The following is a 24958-nucleotide window of genomic DNA, read 5'->3' as shown; positions in this document are numbered from 1 at the left end:
GGTTTAATGTTAATGTCTTACAAGCTGCTGAAGCGATAGCAACCAAATGATGGTTGTCGCCTACTTACCAATAACGCAATTTTAATTTTATCTGATTCTTTTTATTTTACAGTATATAAATCAAGCCCCACTGGATAACGGGAAGGAATAAAACTTTGCAAAAATAGTGCCTTTACGGTATGTCATCTCAAGTTTAAAACTTGTGAAAATCTCTAGCCCCCCTTATTTGTGCAATATAATGCATGTGGCTGACCCTTTTGCTAAATTATCGCTTAATCTGTGAGATATATTATTGCTATTCGGAGAGGATATTATATTTTTTTGATAATAATATACCCTCGTTTCAAAAATGAATAAAATTGGTATATTGATAAAATTCCCCTAATAGCGCATATGAAGATTTTCGAACTTCTGGTTGACGTTATACCGTATATATCGGTCAATAAGTGAGTGAGTCTAATAGTTCAGAGAGCATGTCTTCCTAATGACAGTTTGTCCTTATGAATAAAATAGCTTAGAGCAGGTGAATACTTTTTCTAGCTTACATACACCTATTATAATTCAAACTGTCGGTTGACTTTATACCATGCGTTGACTTTATATCATATAGCACCTTTTTCTGGAGACATTTCCGAAACATGAATAAAATCGGGTCAATACTATCCCTAGTCTCCATATAACCAATATTAGAATTTCAAAGTTCCGATTGACTTTATAAAATTATTCGTATTTTCAGCAATATAGTAAAAAAAGTGAAGCGGAAATCCTTAAATTATATATTATATATGGGGGTTAGACCAATATTTGGACTGCTGTTCATCTGCTTTTGGCATTATAATAAACTATGCAAAACCAAAAATTAAATGCCAAGACAGTTTTTCTAAGATAACACCGACTTTGACCGATACATTCGGAATACCTATAGTTAACTGGAATAACGAAAATAATTATTTTTTGCACATAGATTCCAGCGCAATTCATGGTACGATTAAGACAATTCGTTATAAAATCAGCCATAGACGGATGTCCGTATATGCGATATCTGGGGGCTAAAAAATATATGGTCGTATTTCGATTATATTAAGATGTGTGCAACCACAAAACAAGGTCACTATTTTGGCTAAGTTTTATTTCGATATCATCATTGATACTTGATTTTTGCAACTATGCTGTGAACCAAATTACGTTTAAATTAAATTAATTTAACCCAAAAGTGGGCAATGACACGCCTATTATGTACCCATGCAAGCAATCACTTCTAAGCGCGAGATGACAAATTATACATAGCTTTATTAAAATCCTATTATTAACTTCCCACAAAACTTTTATCCAGATCTTGCATATTTGTCGCCAGGATGTACCAATGTAGGGTATATAAATGTAATATTAACGACTATAAATTAAGTCCAGAGTCTTCGAAATACTTCAAAGGAATCACTTGGTAGTTGAAATTAAACACAACTTTAAGGTTACACTCTTATGACAAATATTTTTTTTTAATTTATTAAAATTATAAGACTTCACCAAAAACAATAGAAAATAATATATCGATAAGAGCTAATATCGAATTATCAAACCCGTACGTATAACAATTAAGAGAGTGCCAAAAACATCCATAAAAGACGCTTGAAAAACATGCTGTACGAATCTTTCTTCAACAAAATAATCAATAATATTGCTCATCTCCATGTAGAAGTTTCTCATTAATTATATGTACATATGTATATGTTTATACCTGATAGAAAGGCACAGTCATCTAAATCTGGATCATTTGTCATTTCGATGCGTTCGCGTCGCCAAACTTTCGAACCTCTCTGACCGCCGCCAACGAACGATATCTTAACGGGGCCCGCTGACCTTTGTCTTCCTGCCAATACGTACGAATTTTTGCGTTTGACTTAAGACACGTAGAACGAAAGAGAAAACGACGTGGCCGCGAATTCGTTCGTTCGACGTTGAAGACGTAAATCACTTACATGCGCGAGCACTTACTTTTTTAGTTAAGTTGTATTTGAATATTTTCTAATATAATAATTAAATGAACTTAATTTTTGAGTGATGAATTTTGTTTTATATTTTTTTTTGTATTGTGGTGATTTAAATAGCGGATTTTACATTATTTATTGTACCTTTCCTAAGGTTAAACTAATTTTACCGTTAGTCAGTAGACGCAAAAAATAACCAAACATAAACCGTTAGAAACAAAGTTTGCAAAAGCGAGTTCACTGCTTTTTAATACACTATTTTTTCGTGTGCAAATTCACTTTGAAGTGCTGCCCAGTTAGTCGAGTCTGCCGGCAAAATGTAAACAAGCTCAAGTCAACAAAACACTTCACGGCATAGAAATCTCGGTAATCATTATGAACGCCGACTGCATCCCACTTAATCCAGCTCATATTTTATTCAACTAAAAGTACAAACATAGCCGAATACTGATTTTCGTGGGCATCCTTTCGGCATGTCCTTGCCAACAAGCACACCTGCAGCGGCTCAAAAAAAAAATTAAAAAAAAAAATAAAACATAAAAATAAATATAAATAAAAAATGGAAATTCCAAAAAGGTTGAATTTCAAATTCAACGCAGGCACGTTGTCGCCATCAGCAGGGAAAAAACTACAGAAGTCTCTTTTTATTTTGGGGTAGTTTATCGCTTACGGCCTTCCGTTTAAAGTGTTCGAAAATTTCGCCGTCTCCTTGTTCCGTTGCGTCGACAATCGCGCAATCTTTGTCGTCTCTTGTAATCCGAATAAATGTAATAAATGAAAAATGCGAAGAGTCAGAAACACAAAGGACACGCTGTGTAGGTGGCCGGCTCAAAAGGGCAGGCAGACAATTTCAAGAAGACTACGTCCAGACGGGCAGACAGCCGAAAATACACAGACACATTCTTGTATAAAAACTTTTGGCGCAAATGCAGTTACTACTTGAAACACTCAGCATAGAGTCTACCACAACATCCACCCACCTCAGCTACGACCCACCCCCGTACACCTTTTTATGCATAGTAGGACATATCTTCCATCTCCATCACCTTAATCAGCCTTACCAATGTACTTTTGCCGGTATCGCTGCCGCCGTGTCCTTTCTGTTGTTTGTGTTTTTGTAAAACAGTATAGTAATCAAATAAACGTGAGGCCTCCAGCCTACAGCATCGCTGATGTATGCTCCACTACCTACCCTTATTCATACCTTCTCGATAATTTTGGTCTCTTACTTTATATGAAATTTTTGCTTTCGCATGTTTTCAATGTCGCATTGAATTAGTGAATACAAGTTCTAGCTTTGGGTGAATATTTGCCAAACAGCTGTGCTATGAGATTAAAAAGAGCCACGGAAGCATATTTAACTATTCAACTGGTATCGGTACTAGTTGCAAAACTACATTCAAACTAACTATTCGAAATTTCGCCAAGCTTTAGTGAATGGCGAATCGAACAATTTATTTTATTTTTTAAATCAATGAAAAAACATTTGTATTTATCATGTAAGCCAGTTTTATTACACGCCAGTCTAAAAACACATACTAATTGCTGAAGATAAAGGTTACACAGCTTTAATGAGGCTTTTTAGGGTGCATTTTTTAACAAGAGAGAGCAGTGCTTTAAAGTGATGATTAACTTATTTACATTTTCTTTGGCTTGAGCTTCTAATGAAATTCTGGAAACTTAACCTTTAATATTTCTTTCAGTCATTACTATTTCTTTTCGATTCAAACACAGCCAAAAATCTGTTTTTGACCATGACCATTTTCGCTTGACGTTGTCCTAAGTAACTCACTATTCATCACCAGTAACTATCCGCCTCAGAAATGAATCGATTTTGTTGCTATTCGGTAGCAATTCGCAGATGGAAACTCGGCCCATACGGTTGTCTTGCGTTAACTTGTGTGGTACCCATACACTGCGCTTCTTTTTGTATCCCAACCTTATTTAAATGGTTTCATATGGTTTTTGTGCACTGTTTAAGTCCTGGGAAATCAAAGTAGTGCTCTCATGACATTATATCACGAGGTCTAATTATCAACCAGTTTTTGCAGCAATTGGGGCCGTATGTCAGCAATATAACGCCAATATACTCCTCCAAGGCGTCAATCGTCTCGGGCTTAGCTGCGTAGACATAAGCACACAAAAAAATAAAAAATAGATTGTTTCCTTGGCTATAAGGCATGTAGCGCCATCTTGTTAAATCCCAAGGTCGGCCACATCAACACCCTCCAATTCAGGCAGGAAAATTCATTAATTATGGGTTTATACCGTTCTCCATTAACTGGATGATTTTCGATGATGTAACGGCGTCTCAATACTGGCTTGTGGGTTATCATCACTCCAAATGTGACAAATTTGTTTATTAAGGTCCCCTTTTAATCAAAAAAGGTCTTCCTCGCTGGTGGCTTGGTTATAAATTTGCACGATTTGCAAATGTTCTTCCGGAGCAAGTATTGTATGTGAAATGACAAATTTGTCAAGTACTTCCGAAATCATTCGAAACCACTATCTCGAAAACTGGAAAATTACTTTACTTTTGAGATAAACCTGGTTACCTGAGTAGCCCAATTGACTGCAGAAGAGATTAGCTAAATTCATTCGTAATCGATCGCGATAACTTTATTACCTGAGCTTGTAGTTGGAGACTTCTGCAATTATTAGAAGTAGTGGTTAGTGGTAGAAAAATATTTTTGACATAAGTACAAAACAGACGATTTATATTTTTATAGTAAATTTATATTTTTAGGTAAAAATCGACTTCCATATTAAACGTGAGGCTTTATATTGATTTGCGTTCTAATAAAAGGCCAAGTATAATTACTGCGCTTGTTGCCGGAAATGCGTTCAAGCGCATACATACGACTTTCTTAGTCCGAATGTCAGAAGCTATTTATTTTGATTACGACATTTTATTTCTGTTATTATTATTAGAAACGACAGCCGCAATTCCGTTTTGTGCTGCAGTTTTGTTTACACGCGCTCAACATATGATTGCCGCAAACATTAAACCACATGCTTCTATGTACAGATAAAAGCGGACTATATAGGTGTGTACAAGTATTAGTGCGTCAAATGCCAATGGCGGGACTTTTACTAAATAGGAAATAAAATGAAAGAATAAACGAAACCGCAAACCACCGGAGGATTTTCGGCGAAAAGTGTATGGGTAGAGAGTGATAGAGAGCGGAGAGCAGTGTAAAACATTTGAGAGAAATAGGAAGCGAGGATAAAAAGTGAGAGAGAGAGCGAGTAAATACTGAAGTACACTTTTAGGCGCCAGTTAAGCTCAGTGAATGTTAAACTAATTCCAGGCTGCAAAGCGAATCAAATATATGAGCGCGACGGTTAGAAAGTTGAAAAGAAAAACGTTTAAGAACATAAAAAAGTTAAAAAAGCAATGGAATATGCTTAAGAGCATTAAAAGCTATTTTCCAGCAAAAACATTTCGCTTTCAGGCATTAAAACAGGAAATTGAAGAAGGTAAGGTAATTACAAAATTAAATTTTATGAAACTTTGTCAAAAATTAAGATAGAAATATATATTATTAAATACATTATAAAAACACATGCGTTGGCGTTTCTTTTAAGCCTTCTATATGCATTGTTTTTGAGTTGTATGTGTGTATATCTCTAAAAGCCTTCACGCTTGCCAGTCAAGTCGGTTAAAGCAGCGTCAAAGCGTTGTGGAGTGCATGAAGTGTCTTTGCTGTCAAGCTAAGCAGCACAAAGCAGAGCGCACAAGCGAGACGGTGCAGGCGGAAAGGCAGGCGCACACAAATGCGCGGCGTATGTATGTCAATAGTGCGCTTTCCAATGTATTCTTTTTCACTTGTACTCATTTTTACTTTTCTTTCAACGCTGCCGCTGCTGTCACAAACGCTGTTCGCTGTGGTGCTGCATTGTATATAATTTTTTTCCGATTTATTTGCATTTTATTTCAATTTTTCTTTTGCTGGATTTGGCTTAAAGGCACAGTTTCTATTTGTGTTGCATTTATTTTGCTTTTTACTTTTAACATTTATGCCTCGCCGCGCGGTTTTCATTTTGTTGCTTGATTATACATACCAACAACAAATTTGTGTTTATGTATGTGTGTTTGTGACCTTTGCTGCTTTAATTTAGCCAATTCAAATGACCAAGTGTTTTTATTGGAGTGTAGTTAGCGTTTGCCTTTAATAAATAGACACAGGAAGTCACAAACTGCGGAAGTGATTCGCCAGCAGACCCAACAACAAACCTACAAGCGCTATAAATATATATAATTAAATGGCAAAAAACTGTTGTGTGTATGTATTTTTAGAGCGCACAATAATTTCTGTACACCCTCCCAAGCAAAGCGCTACCAACATCTTGACATTTACTTTGTAGGTTAAATATCAAGTACACGCCGTGTAGGCCCCTTACACCACAGTGCTATGCCTACTGCTTAGTAAGTTTGTATATCTAAGTAACACGCTAGTTAGCTAAACTTAACTTTCGCGTGCATCTAACTCTAGTTAAGAATATATATAATTTCTTCAAAGCAATCGCCACAATTTCTTTGCCTTTTGCCAAAGAGACGCTGACTAACTGGGCTTGGAAAATTCAATAACACTTGTATGCGCTACTTTCTTACAACTGTAGATTTTCACTTTTGTTACACACATACAAAAGAAAGAAACACTTTCTTTGCCATCACGCGCCGTACTGCGGTCCCCGGTGGCGTATACGCAATATTTTCACTTCACTTCACACAAATTAAATATACGCTTGCACATTACAACAACTGTTAATTTACAACAGCTATAACGGCACTCCGTTGTGCTATTGCTACAACAACGCCACTCACTCCCTGTGTATATTCACTTTAATGCTGCTGTTGCATACATTTAGGGGCGTATAGGCAAAACAGCGCAAGTACGCGTAGTTAATGTTGAATAAAAGCAGCACATGTATCACTTATAAGCATAAACGTATTACATGCTATTAATCCGATTTTAGAAATCCAAATGTAATTAATTTTTCTTATAATTTCCATACGATTTCGCGACAACTTTTTCATGCCCGCACTGCGTCGCCTCAAACATGCATCATACGCCGTGGCTGCCTTGTCTGCGGCATAGATAATTTATCAGCCGCCCAGCCGCTATGCCGCCGTGCTGCTTGAACTTGATACCGGACAAGGTTCTGCTTTAATATATTTATATTTGTATGCGTAAATATCGCATACGACTTTTTTTCTTCAACACATCGTTAGCGAATTCAAGTTTTATATGCAATTTTTCTTCACACTTTTTCAGTAATATTTATAAATTTTTATTTATGTAGCAAACACATTTAAAATCCAAAAATTGTTTATTTGTTTAAGACAAGCCCAATAGCGGACGCGCGGTCCGTCAGTGTGTTGTTTGCGCTTACAGACGTTTCCCAACTGGATGCTGTTCACTGCCAGTGCCCAAAGTGAAGTTCCAACTAACCGCTTGAAGAGCGCAACAACGCGCAACCCCCACACACATAAACTCTCTAGCCTGTTAAACTGAAGAAGCATTTGTTGTTATTGTTGCACTGTTTCTTTTATTATTTCACTGCTTTGGTGTAGCGCTTGGTGCTTCACCACCTAACCGTTGCAGCGCATGCGATTCATTCGGCGATAAACTTACATCTGCTGGAAATCGCGGTACGCGAAGCTAATAGTTGGCGATTTATGCTCGCGAGAGCATTTCTCTGTTTTCGGCAAGTCTCTACTCAACGTTATGTACGTTACATGTAAACACTGTATTAATCCTGCACAAAATCGTGCGTTCCCAAAAGTTCGTAAGCTCATGCGTCGTTCGTCTATTTGAGCGCAAGTTTTCGAAAAGTTTCCCACATAGTTTGGCGCGCCAGCTGCCGGCGCTGATACCTTATATTGTTGATGTGCCGCGAATTGGTGTTATTTCAGGTGGTTTTCCACTGTCAACATTGGCAGTTGCCACCCTCTGTTGCCTCCCTCCACTCAAGCAACTACGCCGGCTCAAAATCCATTTACCTAGCAACCCTCCTGTCACCCACGCTCCTTTTAAGTCATTAAAACCACCCGGCTTTTAGCCCATCGAGCACATCAAATGCACGCACCGAAGCGCACTTAACGAGACACACACACAAAAGCACTCAAATTACAAACATACATTGCAAACGACTATCGAATATTCGCATTGTCTGCTCGGAAGTATAGAGAAACGCGTGTATGTGTGTTGTTATTCGGCGCCTTTTGCCTTTCACTTACTTCCGTTTTTAGTATTTCGTTTGAGTGTGTGTTTAGTACATAGTATTTAAGAGATGTTCTCGATATCAGCGCTGCTTGTGAGCTGACTGCCATTTAAATGCTTTGGATATTTATCGTTTTGGGGAATCCCTCATAATGTGCCAATGTCAATGAATGTCTGCGCTCATATATTCACGCCATAAATTCTACGATTAGATGTTGTGTCGAGTGAAGAGTTTTATTTGTAGCTTTAATGTTATAAAATTTTAGCAGTTCAAAAATGCCGAGTTTTCTCAAGATATTCTGAAGTTGTAAGTAAATTTTAAGTTGTTGCTGAAATTTTTTCCGTAATTTTTGAATTTGAAAATCAGATTTGCAAAACCTTGGGTTATTAAAAGCGTTTAGATCGAAGAATAGTCGCAATATGCAGACAATGTCAATCTCTTCAAGGTTTTCTCTTCTCCATCTGTTTTTAAACTTCAAGACACACATCACAAACAATAGCGTTTTATTGGCAGATCACGCGTGAGTTGTGTCAAGCTGTCATGTTATTTTTGTTCAGTATTGATTGGCATTTCATCAGGGAAAGACTTACGCCTGAACAATGTTTACAAACTTTATTACGAAAATTAACGTTCTGTAAAGAATGTTTTTCGCGAGCTTCGCTCAATTTATGGTCAACATAATCGGCCTACTGATCCTACTATTCGTAACACCATCACTTATGAGACCCAGCATAATATTTGACTGAATCCAGCACGCAGTAAGAAAATAGTCTAGTCGGTGCCTTTCGCAGCAACTCGGACTGACTTGGCGCATTTTACATAAAGAAATTGAAAGTTTTGTACAGCGTGTGCAAGAACGGAAGCTGCTTGATCTTGCCAAGCGATATTGCTTCGCTGTATGGACCCTTGAAAAGTTCCAAGAAGATCCGACGTTTTCAAGCCAAATTTTGTTCAGCGATGAGGCCCATTTCTGGCTCAATGAGTATGTAAACAAGCAAGATTGCCGCATTTGGGACGAAGAGCAACCTGAAGAATTAGCAAATTCTTAGATTCCCTCATAATCATGAGCTGTTTGAAATTAATTAAGAGGAAGTCTCAACTCTAGTACAAGGGAAGCTAGAAAGAATAAAGGTGGTTGACATCTTAAAAACATATACAAAATTTGATCCGGACTAAAAAACAAAACTACATTTTCACGTATTTTAAAACAAATCATTATTATCCCCTTGTAAATATTTCCGATTTGGAGTTTTTATTCATTATCTTCCATCATCGTTTGAGTTAGCAGATTGGGAATTGATTGTTTCACAAACATCTTTTACAGCTTTCGGCATCGATTTTGAAATGTTTAGTGGGTATGATATTTATCCATCATAAACTTTTCACTTTAAACATTGTTAGATTATCACTTATTTTCATGCTAAAGCTGGCGAAATTTAGAGTTAAACCTAAAATCCATGAGACTTCTTTATTAGTACCGTAAGGATTAACCATTTTAGGTAACCTTTGATTGTTTTCAGCAATATGCCTCAGTATTTCGGATGAAGTGGTTGTATCCACTCGCAAGGCAGAACAGAATTTAATCTACTTTAATAATCGGTGATTTAAAAAAAAGTGCTCAAAAGTATCTCAAATTCAAGACCAAAATAATTTATAATTAAGTACAGCCGATTCGGACAAGTTTTCTCACCGACTCTGAAAGTTGCCTTACCATTTCCATGTAAAAGTTGAATCAGTTTCAAAAAAGTATGCAGATATCTAATTAAAGCGGTATAACTGCTTTCTTCAGTGCTACTAAGTTTTGTTTTGAAGATTTTAGACAAATTTTACTATTGTGAATGTCACATATGACAAATAACTGTACTAAATAGTAAAGTTTCATTCATTTTTTAGGAGAAAAAAAAAATTTATTTATTATTATACTTATTAAAAAACAAAAATTAGCTACTTTAAAATATTTTCAACATTGTTCCACTGTGCATGTATATATAGGTATATGTAGGTATATGCCTTGTGTCGTGGACTTCCCAACCGGCACTTCCTCCATGGTAATTTCATTAAAGAATCCTATAGAATATACACACCAAATACAATGCTCAACAAATAATGCTAAAATCAACACATAAAATGTATGTATGTTTGTATATGCACACAATAAAATAATTCAACAATGGAAAAAAATAGGAAATCAACCCTCTTCTAAATGGTTTGGGAAATTGTGGTGGTGAGTTGATGCTGTTAATAGTTGTAGACTTCGGAACAAGCCACACAGTGGAAACATTACACATTAACAACAAATGCAAACTCGAGCGTACCAATATATATAGCGAATGTTTGCATACAAGCGTCAAGAGGGATAACCCAATAAACATAATTTTCGAATGTCGAATAAAATAAGTTGAATCTGATAGCTTGAAGTCTACTTTTAAAACACATTTTGTGATGGAGTAGTTGTGAAGTTATGTTCTCCTAACGGTTGTATGTATCACGTAAAACTAAAAAAGATTGATATAGATATATATAAATGACCAGAAAGACGAGACGAGTTGAAATCTCAATGACTGTCTGTTCGTTCGTGCGTCTGTACTTCCGCTAACTTGAGTCAAAATTAACAACAGCCATGCTTACTTTTCATATATCAACATTTTAAAATCCACATGACTCTCTCAGTTTACAGAATATAATAAACATGGAAGCATGTTCCCTAGTTTACTTCTGTAACTGTGACAGTGCATATCTCATCATGAGTTCTAATTTGACTTATTCTAATTTTATGACTTAAGTCGACCTTATTTTATTGCAAGTCCAATTTGTTTCAGTTTTTATACACTGAACAAGATATATTAAATTTGCCACGGACACAAGGAAACGTTGAGTACCCTATAAAGTTGTATATAAATAACCAGCTGGCGAGCTGGATTGATTTCAAAATGTCCGTCTGTCGGTCTGTGCGTCTGAATATACGCCAACTCAGTTTTTGAGTAATTGATCTGAAATTTTCTACACGTCCTTTCCTTTTCAAGTAGCTGCTCATTTGTCGGAACCGCCGATATCGGCTATAAAATATATATTAGTATTAATTAGCATATAATTTATTCGATAAAAATGAACTTCTTGTTTATCATTGGTTTATTTGGTTTATTGGGTAATCTATAGATTACAAATTCCCTCAAAGGAATGCTGAATGGTGACTGCGTCTGACAGTAAATGTCCACTCACTTTTGTCTTGCACTGCAATTCCACAAATTTGTAACTATACTGCACTGGTGTGTGTTACTAACGATAAGCATTGTGCACAACCACGCAACCCATGCGATAAGCATTCCACAAAACTCGTTCGCAAACCCATCAAAGTTACATTTTATGTCACTGTGGATTCACCATTAATAGCACCATTGCGGACACCACACACTATGTACAAGCGTTGCCATCACAACCAACCTGCGCATCACCCGATCCTTCCACGTCATCGCCATCGATATAGTTATGCATATGTACGTTTGTCGTCATCATCTCAAGCGACGTCTATTCGCATTAATTTTTGAACGTTCGAGCTGATGCTAATGCTGATAATTATGATGACGTCTATGCCCAAAGCTATTTTATCGGAAAATCATTGATTACTCGCCTGCGTAGTACAATTATATGCTCACATACAAGTACATAAATCTGTGTGTACTTAAGCAAGTTTGTTAACTAGTTGATTGTTTGTAACGGCAATGTAATGATTTCTTTTTTGATATTGTTGAAAATAACCTCGAGGGGAGCAATCGACTAAGTCTCCTTGGATATTCAAAGAGAATTGTCAATTAGCCGTCGGGCATACTTCAGAAAAGTATTTATGGATTTTAACGACTGAACTTGTGCCGCACATAATCTTATTGTATTAGAAAATAATTGTTAAAGGATTCTTTTTCAAATAGAATGGAAAAAGTTTTGCAATTATTGATTCTAAGTATTTTTCTGCAAAAAGAGTTGGGTATATACTTTTGTAGAATTTTTCTTGCCTTTTGGTTCTTCAAGCGATTTTATTCAAGTCCTCAGCTACCTGCGTCGCTGTTGTTGATTCAAAGTTGTTAGTGTCATATTGAGCTTTCTTGCTTTGTTCTTTCCTCATATCACCAGTCTTAATAAAATCTTCAATTTTTTATCAAGCTCCTTTTGAAAATTTTACCAGAACGTATTTGTTAGAATAATTGACACATTTTTACCAACTTCTCTGTATTGCCATAGGTTATTCTGCAATAGATAGTCATTCTCACTTTAAGACTAAGTTTTTAAATTATTTAATGGATACGAACCGCCCTAAACTCACTATATATGCTAAACTTTCGCAGTAAAACTCCTTATTTACAGCTACTTCCAAGATCTCACACCACACCACGAACTATGTAAGAGGTGTCAATACGGAACTATAAACAGATGTAATTTTTGAATGTATGGTATATTCATTTTACCATTTTATTAAGTTTTTCTAGCCTATATTCATAGTTATTTTATACATATACTTATGCGAGAGTATTATAAATAACACAAAGTCAATTTCATAGTGAATCAGCTTTAATATCACATCTCAACGTGTCCTTAAGTAGGACGCCTCGATAGTATTGAATTTGATTATTATTTTACATATTATATTATAATAGCTATTGACACGCAAGTCGTGGTATATACTAAGCTCTATTAAAGTGTATACAAACATATATGTATATCATATATCGTATATGTAAGTTAGTATTACCGATATACGCGTACCAGAGTAGCATTAGCACTATCTGTTTTTCAATATAATTCTGATGTGTATCTTTATACTTTTCTTGTGAATTATGTACACGGTTGTGTAGGCTACAACAGCAAGCTCATCATCAATATCAGCCGCCTTCGGCTGACCAATCGATAGCATGTATTAATCTGTTTCAATATGACCTTAATCTGGTCAAGAAAAGTGGTTGAGAGGGAGAAAGAAATTTAATACTGAAATCGATTTTCGCTTAACTTAATCTTACTTAGTTATTATTATGTAGTTTTTGTTTGAATATTTTCATTATGATTTTCATGAGGTTTATGTAAACAGGAAATAATATTAGCTGATTGATTTTTTTTGTTTTTGTATTCTATAGTACTAGTTTTGGACTAGTATAATATTGAATCCTTTTGAACAAATGAAAGGATAGATTTAGTTTATAACATACATACTCCGCTGAAGCAATTAATGTAGAGGTTTTGATTATTAATATGAGACTTTAAGAAATTCATAAAACATTTTGAAAGAATATCGACCGATAGATGAGAATCTGGGTCTAATTCGGTTAGACGTTTTAAAGGTCTGCGATTAGTAAGGGTGATTTCCGTAGTAATGATCGCGCTCATATGCGCAGTCAAGGGTGTTGACTGTCGGGTGTTTTAGAAACAGCGACACAAATTTTGGGGTTACTTCTTTGTCTAGTTTATAGATATGGTTGCTGTGGATTTAGCAGTGGAGACTTTTGACTTGCAGTGAAGAAGTGCGCAAGGTTATGGAGATAGGCGTCCACTGCAACTCGGCATGGATCCACTGGTACACACTAGAGACCAAGAAACAGTTGAAACAGTGGACTTCGCCCTGCTAATCAGCTTCGTGAAAGACGAAGAGTGCCTTATGTGCCGGAATAATAGTAGGCACCGTTTTCTGGGATTCACAAGGTTTGATCTGTATTGTTTGCCACGGAACATGCGAAATGTGCGTCTTTACTGTAATGCATTTTTGGAGCGATTTCTTGGCCGAATTGTTGAAAAAACGTGGCGTTTGGCGAAGAAATAAGTGCTCTTCGACTATAACAATTCATGACTTACATCTCCGCCCTTTTCACGGTTAAAAAGGTTGAATTTGGCTACTAATATTGCTTCAAACTTAGCACAAATATTAGTAAAATTCAGAGTTGTTGCCTTCAAAAGATAATGTTCGGAGTTCGAAACCTGATACCAGATAGTGCAAAGTGCATTTTCATAGTGTAGAATATACCATTATCAACCATCAGTTTTAATTTTTCCAGTTTTAGTCCAGTAATATACCTTAACGGTATTTATAGTTCCAGTAAGATTTGTAGACGGATAAAAATGAAGGTTAATTTACCATTGAAAATTATATCTGCTCAATCAAAATTGTACGATTCGAGTACACGTCTTGATATGCAAAATTCAAGTGGAAATCAATGGCAAGCAAATAGAGCCATTTCACTGTCCACTGCTCGATTGTACAGGTCGCTGAGAGTGCACACGCTCAATTTCATACAACTTTTGAAGAGTCTTAATTAATTGACAGACCGTGTTAAAGGGCTCAGCACAAAAAGACCCAGCAAACAAAGCTCAGCTCAGTTGAATGGTGAATTATTTGCTCAAAGACTTCCACAGCATTCACATATTAATACAAGTCATCAGTCAGGCAATCAGACGTAGCCGTGTAGTAATTGACTGATTACAAGTAAAAATTCTGACAAGTACCAGGCAATACAATCGCAATTAAAAGTGTGCTTCGTACAAGTGCTTGTAGTGGCATAACTGTGGAAAATCATCGAGCAATTTGAACGCACACACACACACATTCATCTATGCCATGCTTATGGAATGTAAATGCAATCAAAAAAGGGGCACACATACATACACACATAGCCATATCCACACAAATATTTACACGACAAGCATTGCAAGCGCCCTGTGGCAAGTGGGATGTGGCATGTTGCATGTGGCATATAGCTATTTCGTTTGGCATTTTCCACGGCACGTGCATTTAATATTGTTATGCGCTTTTGTTACTGCTGTTGTTGTTGCTAGCCGAAGGCAAAAGGCAACTTACAACAAATAAGCTACTGAGCACATAGACCCGCATTGGTTGAATGAAGAAGATGTTAATCCTGGTAATTGAAAATGTGCAACGCTTGCAATTTTTTGGCTTACTACAGCGAGCCATTGCACCGAGCGCAGCAACAGCAAGCAATCAATAAAATCTAATAGGAATTTACATGCTTTGCCGAGGGTCAGTGGAGCAGTGGAGGTGGCGCCAACATGCAGTAGGTGCAGCAGCAACAACTAGTTGTTTGGTTTAGTGGGTACAATGAACTTATGGCAAATACCTGCAGTTGATTTTAGGAAAAATCCTATAAGTTTTATTCCACTCCCCTCTACAACAACATTTGTGCCCTAAATAGCGTTGGCACAGTATTAGCCGTTGAAGTGATGCAATATTGATGGGTGCATGGACCCAATCGTATGCATGTAGGTGTGGATGTAAATGCAATTGAATGTGATCACAAGTAGGCGACTGTGAAATGTAACTTAATCGCCGTATGCAATGGCAGCATAAGCACAGTGTTTTAGGGTTAGCAAAAATATTAGCAAATAATAATCAATGTCGAAAAATAAAACTAAAACAAGAAAAAACCCTAACTTCGGTTGAACTGAAGTCATAATACACTTCACACATACCAAAGATTCCTTGCAAGAACTTGATTTTGATAGGTAACTTTGTATGACAGCTATTTGCTTCACCTTAGAGAATAACCCATCCTCAAATTTGGTGAAGATATGTCATCAAATAAAAAGGGTTTCTTTACATGCGTTTGGTTTCGATCGTTCAGTTTGTATGTAGCTATATCATATAGTGACCCGATCTGAACAATTTTTTCGGAGATTATACCGTTGCCATGGAAAATAGCCCACGCCAAATTTGGTGACGACATTTCAAATAAAAAAGTTTTCCATTCAAAAATTTGATTCCGATTGTTCAGTTTGCATGGCAGCTATATGCTATAGTCATCCGATCTGAACCATTTCTGCGAATATTGCACCACTGCCTTAGGCAATAGTCCATGCCAAATTTCTTGAAGATATCTTGTCAAATGAAAAAGCTTTTTATACAAGCACTTTATTCCGATCGTTCAATTTGTATGGCTCTTAACTACAACATCCTGTACAATACCTTTGTATATTAGACGTTGCAGAGCTATCGTTAGATGAGTGTGGCGTTTGCACACTCCAGACAAGAAGCGAACCGAGAAGTTACTTCAACATTTCATGACCATTGACAAAACATGGGTCCAATGATATAAACCAGATACCAAGGAACAGTGTAAACAGTAGACTTCACATCCCGAAACTGCTCTGAAGAAGTCGAAGACTGTCATATCGGCCGGAAAGGTGTGACCACCCTTTTCTATGATTCACAAGGTGTAATCTACATGAACTAACTAAATGAAGTACCTGGAGAAAGGGAAAGCCGCGCAGGCCTACATGAAAGGTAATTTCCATAAGGGTTAAAGAAGTTGGAGCATAGTTGAGTCAAGTGTATCGAGCCATTCTAATGCACTCTTAAATAACGATACTCTTATTTTATTTATATAATAAATCGTAATGTTTCCAAAATTATTGGCATTTTATATCGGCAGCTATTTTAACATAAACGAAATTATCAACGCTGAGGATGAGAGAAGAAAAGGTCTCATTAACCCTTTTTTTGGGAAAGCGACGACAGCGTGGAAAAATTCAGGGGCATGAGAGGGCAAATGATTCAAAGTCAGATATTGAGGTTATGTAGGTACTGCAATAAAACATCAGACTGTAGATTCAACTAATTGAGACTAATATTGAACAAGTCCTTCCCAAAAAATATCAAGAAGCCAACTCGAAGTTTTGAGAAAATTTTGATTTCACTGTCTTAGTAAAATGTTATGCAACTTTAATAACATGAATAGGTATATGTACCACGAGTATATAGTAAATATATAGTAATATGGCAAGCCTTCAGCACAATAAATGCGTCAAAGATAAAATGCAATTAAAAGCGTTTTAAGTTGATTGTCAACAAACACAAAGAAAGCTCCACTGTACGTGTGCATTACAACGGCAGTTAGCAGAAGGCCACACCAACCAGTTGAGTGCAATTTCAATTTAATTATGTGGCAAAGCTAACCAATGGAGCGGCATGTGGTAGCAGCAGGATGCAGAATATTGCATATTATTTATAGCCAGCTTTTTTCTACTGCAAGGCAGCGAGACGCGCGCCAGCAACTGTGGCATCGCAAAACTTATACATAGTTGGTGTGCATGTTTAGGATAGTATAGCATCGCATAATTTACAGCACATGTAGATTTTGTATGGGTGTGTGTGTGTGTGCATAGTGCGGTAGCAACTTGTCTTTGCCTATGCCTTTCTATCCAGCCATCACTCACTTATCACGCTTTGTATCTAAATTGTGCCACAATTCCTTTACACTATCAAGCGAGATGACAGGAAATACGGGAGCCGCAGCCGCAGTCACGTTAAAAGCAAATGCAGCAACAGTTCCGCACCACATCCGTATTCGCACTACTAGCGCCAAACGTTATGGCTATGCACACACTCACACACACAACCAAACATCCGCTGCCACATCCGCTGGCATTTAAAATGCGACTTTATTTTGCTTACTTTCTGGTTTCTCCTATTTTCCACAATTTTCATTATTGAAGTACCCACTTTGACCTAAAAACACATTTTTCTTACAGCTGCACTCCACTTTACTTTCACTTGCAACATACACATATATGCATGTACATATATATATGTATGTATGTCTGTATGTAATTGTCACATATATATGTTTGCACTCGTATTTGCAATAAATTGCAACTTGATGCTCCGACAAGCAGGAAGGTAGCACAGCAAGTTGCATGCAACACTCCTACATATGCTATAGAAAATGGAATAAATAGAAAATAAACAAAAGTGCGATAAAGGCAGGATAAGAGGCGAACGTAACGGTGAAGTAGAGAAGCAAAGTGAAAGGCATTTGCCTATTGGCTTATATACATGTGATTATATACATACCAACCTTACATAAAATAAAAAAAAATGTATGTGTGTGTGCTTGCACTTAGATTGTTCCGTCAGCACATCAAATGTTGATTGTATCTGAACCACTTAGCACCTCGCGGCCCCCCATTTGCCTCGCCTCACCCATTTCGCATCCCGTTGCGCTAATATCGCTCACTAAATTAGAGTGTGCAAATGCAAAGGGTAAAAAACAAAAGCGCTTACTCGTAAACGTGCTCACCAACACACAACCGCACACACATACACATACATACAAATGTATATGAATATGTATCAAATTTCACAAAAAATACAAACAAATCTGGCTTATGCTTTCTTTTCTATGCTTAAAGCTCTTATACTCGTATGTGTGCAATTATATACGTGCAAACGTTTACCGTTACATATATGTAGGCATATCAAGGCACCTGACAGGCAGAAAAACTCACAACCGCACAAAAATCTCATAACAATTTGTTCTTGTTGCATGTTGCATGATATGATGGCATGCAACATGGTAATCCCGCACCGATAGTCATGTGACTATCTGGCGCTCCTGCCTGCACCTTCGCGATATGCCACGTCATGCTCCTCAACGGAGAGCATTTAAGCTTTTTCGCTTTTATTTTGTAGCGTTTGTTGTTGTAGCATCTTAAGTGGCACCGCCGTGTTGCAAAAGATGTGATATGCAGCTCGTTTGCGCAGCATGCAACATGCGCTGTTGCAATCATATTGTCTGCACAATACGTTCGCTAAACGTTTGTGGCAAATGAACACTAGGCCACGCATACACGTACATACCTTTCGACATACATACTTATGTATATGCGCCACAGCATAACACGCCACTTCACAGCACTTCACTCTATGCTCCAACTCAACTCTGTTTCACTCTCTTCATCACCACTCGACGCGTCTCGAAGTTCGACTCGACTTGTGGCTTGCCTGCCGTCAAGTTGACACACAGTATTCCCAAGTGGATTTAAGTTCGCGAATGTTAATTGCTTATGTGGCAAGTGGCACAACATACTCAACGCATAAGCCACAATTGTGCATACATATGTACATACTGCTAACTGCATTTCTTCATTATATGGCTGTGTGTACTTTTCTTTTAATTTTTTTAGAAATTTGTTGTGATTTTTCAAATGAACGTAAGTTTGTATTTATTGTTGTTGTTATTGTATATGTAAGCGCATATTGTCAAATTGAATGCAAGGAGATGAGTGCACTTCAGCAGATAACTATTTTTGAGGACATTGCGTGCGTAAATTAAAAATATGTAGATATTACCAAAAAAAAAGTTAATTTTTGTATATTTTATGTGGTAAAAAAGGAAATAAAAAAATCGGGTAATTAAATTCCATTAGCTAGTGAAGTAGCTTTTTGTCAAATAAAAGTCAAACTTATATTATTAATATTTTTATGAAGATATTTCGTAAATGTGCTTTTAATTGACAGGGCGAATCTAGTTTTTCTGCAATACCCTTTAAATTTAGGTTAGTTACTACCAAGTACTCATGTAATTTATAAAAATGTTAGAGAGGCTTAAAGGGTGATCCATTTTAGATTTCCTACTTGTTTAAATAAAAAAAACACAGAAAATTCAAATATAATGGGGAATGTTTATTAACATGGCCGCGACTACGTCTCAGATGGTCCATCCGTTGAGTACAATTTTCGATTACTCGTTCGAGCATTTCGACTGACTGGCGAATGACACGCGTAATGTCTTACTTCAAGGACTGAATCGAAGCGATATCGTTCGCATAGACTTTAGACTTTACATATCCCCTCAGGAAAAAGTCTAACGGTGTTATATCACACGATCGTGGAGGCCAATCGACCGGCCCAAAACGTGAAATTATCTGCTCACCGAAGTGTTCTCTTAATAGATCCATTGATTGATGTGATGTGTGGGAAGTGGCGCCGTCTTGTTGAAACCAAATGTCGCTGAGGTCACGAGCTTCAATTTCAGGCATCAAATAGTCGGTTATCATGGCGCGATAACAGTCGCCATTGACGGTCCCCGGCATCAGTTTTGAAGAAATATGGAGCGAAGATTTCACCGGCCCACAAACCACACCAAACCGTTGGTTTTTCTGGATGAAGTGGCAGCTCTTCAATCTCTTCAGATTGCTCTTCGTCCCAAATGCAGTAATTTTTCTTGTTTACATTCCCATTGAGCCAGAAATGGGCCTCATCGCTGAACAAAATTTGGCTCGAGTTGCTGCGAATGGCGCCGACTAGAGTATCCACAGTCCTCGTGTATACTTTTCGTTCGGGCCGCCATATCTTCTTTACTGCGTGCTGGACGTGATCTATTCAGTCAAATATTATGCAATAATGAATGCTGGATCTCAAGATAAGTAACGGTGTTACGAATAGTACGCTCAGTATGTCGATTATGTTGACCAGAAGTTGAGCCAAGCGCGCGAAATACATTCTTTATAGAACGCAAATTTTCACAATTAAGTTAAACGATTTGTAAACGTAGTTCAGGCGTAGGTCTTTTCATGATGAAATTCCAAATCATACTAAGCAAAAATAATATGACAGCTCCCGTTATCTGTGCATTTCAAAATTTATGTTTTCTTTTGCATATACACATATCGAATGTACATATAAGTATATACAGTATTGGAATAAATATTACTGACAATGGAATATGTATAAAATTTTCAATTATGCGTTTAAATTTAACGATTTACAATAAAATAACTCAAGTATTATCGTTCGTTTATATAATTAATTTACATTCGAGTCGTTATTTAAGGTTTATTTGAGTTTACAAAGTGAAAACAAACACATTTTGTATTTTAGCCTGGCAAACAAAATAGGACCAAACATTAATTAATTTTTGTTTTTGAGTTATTTTATTAAATTATTATGGAGCTGACAAGATTAGTGCAAGTCGTAACCGATATTGAATACCATGCTTCTTGGACTTTTCTCTCCATGTTCACTGATAGATTTCTTCAGCACTCCACCTAGGTGTTCTATAGAATTAAGAGCCGGCGACTGGGTAGGACATTCCATAACATCAACTTTATTGCGCCGAAATCACAATTTTACCAGTTTCGAAGCATGTTTCTGGTCGTTTTCATGCATGAACTCCCATTTTAGTGGCATGTACTCCTTCGCATAGGGCAACATTACAGTATTAAGCATGTTGAGATAATCTGTTGAACACATTTTATCTTGTGTCCAATTGATCGGCCCTACTCCAGCCGCCGAAAAGCATCCCCATAACATTGATGATCCGCATCCGCGTTTAAATGTATATGTATGAAAATTTTTAAATATATTTGTATGTATATGAAATGCAAATAGTTTCAGAGATATGAGCATGTTTTCAAGAATTTTTTAACTAAGTAAGCGACTCCCAAAATATTATGCGTTTTTCGCGAAACGTTGTTTCCCGAGTCGGTGAAGAAAATTTTTTCGACATTTTTTAAACGACCTTCTAAGATATATATATCAGGTAATGATCGAAGGAATAAAACTTTTGATAATAACATCGTTTTCCTAAACCTGAAGAGTAATGTTTTTTTTGCCAACAACAACGTACTTTAATAAACCGCCATTTTGTCATATATTTTTAAAATTTTGACTACCCCTTCGATTATTACTTGTATTCGTCTATTGTAATAATAATTATACCTTGAACAGGGTATATTAAGTTTGCCATGAAGTTTGTAGCACCCTGAAGGAATGCAAGCACATGAGAAACATATGTGTCTGATTATAACAAAAACAGCGATAATCGAATGTCGACAGACCGCGAAAAATCAAAATACACCTTTTCCTTTGAACACACCTCGTGTACGAGTATAAATGATTAGCGTGAAGAGCTGAGTCTATTTAGCCATTTCCTTCTCTCTGTCCGTCTGTCTTTCTTCATATATGCGAACTAGTCCCTAAGTTTTTGAGATATTGATCTGAAATTTTGCCTACGTCCTTTTCTCCTCAAGAAGCTGCTCTTTTGTCGAAACCGCCGATATAGGACCACTATAACATATAGCTGACGTACAAACTGCCATTCACTCATTTGACGAGATATCTTCGCGAAATTTCGCTTGGATTATTGTGCAAGGCAACGGAAGTTAAAATTTTTTATTTATATATTTTTTTTTGTTATTTTTTGGATTTGGTTTTTGGATTTGAGATAATTTAAGCAGCAAAATCTTCCTCACCGCCAGACACATTCTTTCGTAGGTACTTTTGGAGAATGGATACGGAATCAAGAAATCTAAAAATTATCCTGTAAATGAACATTTTTATATATTTTTATTAAATAAAATGCTTCTTAAGAAAATTCAAAACAAATGCGTTTGCTGACTTGCAAGTGGATATAACCCCTTAAATTTGGTAGTAATAGAAAAAATTATATGGTATAATGTTGTTGTTCTTGTAGCGGCAGAATTCATTTTTCAAATAACACTTAATTGAGCTCTATTTGTGTAACCATCAATAAAGTTTCAATAAATCGCACACAAAACGCCGGCAGGAAAAGATTGGCACCGATGACGTTACATTAAAAGTATCCGTTACAAATTTGTATAGCCCTCTGTCACGTTTAATTTTTATAACACCACTGACAATGCTGACCATCAATAAACAGTAGACCAGACAACTAACAAGTACAGAAGAGATTTTCTACAAAGAAGAAAAGCAATGAAAAAGTACACAGTAGGAACTTATCAAAAAACATTTCCGTAGTGAAAACTAAAAAGTTTTGCGTGAGTATAAAGTTCCTTAAAGTTAAATTAGGTTGAGTTTTTTTGACTTTTCTGAACGGGACATCACAATTGGACAAATACTTTTGTAACTTAAAGTAGTAAGGCCATTTTAGCCTTAGTATTACGTAAACAAGCAAATTAAGAAAGAAGTGCAGCAATTTCTCACAAAATTCTCTTGAGTAAAATTTTTTACTAACAAAATAATTTGCCTTAGCCATAAAAAGGTAGGAACTACATGGTTCAAGGTCCGGATTATAACATGAATGCATAATAATATTCCAACCAAGCTCCCGGAGCCTCTGGCGAGTCACTATCAATGTGTTTGGCCAGCGGTGGTTCTGATGGAAAGAAATTCCTTTCTTATTGGCCAAAGATTATAGCTTCTGGGCGATTGCTTTCTTCAGATGGTCCCTTTGTTGACAATACAGGTCCAAATTGAGAGCTTGGCTGCAGGTAAGCAGCTCATAGTAGATGATTTCATACCCTTCACATCAAGCACATAGCCGGCTTACCACGACCTTTTTCGATTGAAAGGACAGATTTTCTTTCGATTGAGCAGCGATTCACAGATGGAAATTCGATCCATGAAATGTGGACCCGATACATCGAACTTGTTTTGGTATCCAGCCTCATTTAAATGATTTCAAGCGATTTTTTAGTGAAATAATATTATATATAAAGTCACATAACGAAACCTTAACGCACGAAAAATAATGGATTTCTTTTTCCTGGTATATGGCAATATTTTTAGCATTAAAGCTTTTATTACAACCGGAAAAAGTGAAGTTAAAATCAGTATAACTAGAGAGTTGAACCTTGATAAATGTAAGGCGCTTAGACCTCTTTTGATTTACTTAGAGATAGAAGGAACTCGCAAGCTCTGGAAGTTACCGCAAGTTCTGAACAAGAGTAAAGAATGGCAACTTTTAATTAACTTGTGGTGGTACAAATCGAACCACCTCTCAACTACACTTGTAAGAATGCTAATATAATATTTTTCTCTCTAAACCAACCTTTTCCCTCAATTTGTTCTGTTCATACTGAGACTCGCAGCATAGCTAATCTTTTTTATGATTTTTAGATATTTGTTTTGGAGTTAGAAATCGCAGAAGATTTACCTACGTCATCTATCAGTTGGTCCGATGTGTCATATGATGGTCAATTTCTTAGGAGGTACTTGCTTAAAACTGACGCAAGCTGCACTTTCCACTTAGTAAAGAAAGAAACTTCTGCCCTCAAGAAATTTCTTTTCATTTTGTATGGACCGAGCAAACAAGGCAGTGCATTGCCTTCGCGAATCTTTAAAGTTGCCGCTAGACTTTTGTAGTATATTTTGTTAGTTCTCGCAGCCGATGATGGGTGTTATGATGTTGGCGACACGTCTGTGTTTGCAAATTACTCACCAATTTCGCTACCACAAATATAAATGAACCAAATGTACCTTCACCAGCCGCCAAGTAGCCGCTCCCAGTGAGTAAACAAGAAAGGACTAAAAATAAGAAGAAAGGCTGGCGTTGGCTGGCTACCAGTTGCAAATTAGGCTGTTGCCGTTTTAAGGGTGACTCGGCTATTACAAGTGCATTACTCACTGTTGGCGGTTATTCCACAATTTTGCTGCCCTTTCCTGCGTGTTTTTGACAGCTTAACTCCGTAGGACAACTTAAATATGCTGCATTAATTTCACTAAAAATCTACTAACTCGTATCTACACATGTATGTATGTATGTATAGGCTCTTTCACGTGCGGTGCTGCTGCCGTTGCTTTCGGTGCTCCTATTATTGTTGTTTTTTGTGCTTTGCTGCTGTGTTCATAATTAAAATAGGCGAGAGAATTATGAATGTATAGATGAATAAATTCAACAACAATAACAACAAAAGCAATAAGCAATGAAAGGGAACGTTTTGGACCGTTTAGCATGGAAACGTGTGGCATACTAAATAAAGCAGTCTCTGTCCGTAACCCAGTAGTTTATGGTGTATAGATTGCATATATCCATAGAGTAGGGAATTTTAAAACCAGAGAAGGACTGATAAAGATCTGTTAGAAAAATACGGCTGATTCATTATATTACTATCTAATGTTTGCTTTGTAAGAGTTTTTCATGATATTATCAGATCGAAAATTGGTTTTGGTAGTTGAATCATTTGTTTGTAGCGATTTTAACTAGGGACTGGGG

General features: G+C 36.7%; 1 protein-coding gene across 3 annotated transcripts in view; it reads right to left on the bottom strand.

Moving 5' to 3' along the window:
• Nucleotides 1–24958, bottom strand: part of LOC106615128 (endoplasmic reticulum aminopeptidase 2) — a 63206-nt gene that overhangs the window by 22261 nt on the left and 15987 nt on the right. The window contains exon 1 of one of the 3 annotated variants that reach the window (XM_014231192.3): nt 1736–2268. The exons of the other annotated variants lie outside the window; for them this stretch is intronic. Coding sequence (XP_014086667.1) covers nt 1736–1778 — 43 coding nt within the window. The 5' untranslated portion in view covers nt 1779–2268. Of the gene's footprint in view, nt 1–1735; nt 2269–24958 lie in introns of those variants that run through there. 3 annotated transcript variants of the gene reach the window in all.

The sequence above is a fragment of the Bactrocera oleae genome, chromosome 2 (assembly GCF_042242935.1).
Source record: "Bactrocera oleae isolate idBacOlea1 chromosome 2, idBacOlea1, whole genome shotgun sequence".
Lineage (NCBI taxonomy): Eukaryota > Metazoa > Arthropoda > Insecta > Diptera > Tephritidae > Bactrocera > Bactrocera oleae.
This window is presented reverse-complemented; position numbering and strand designations above follow the sequence as displayed.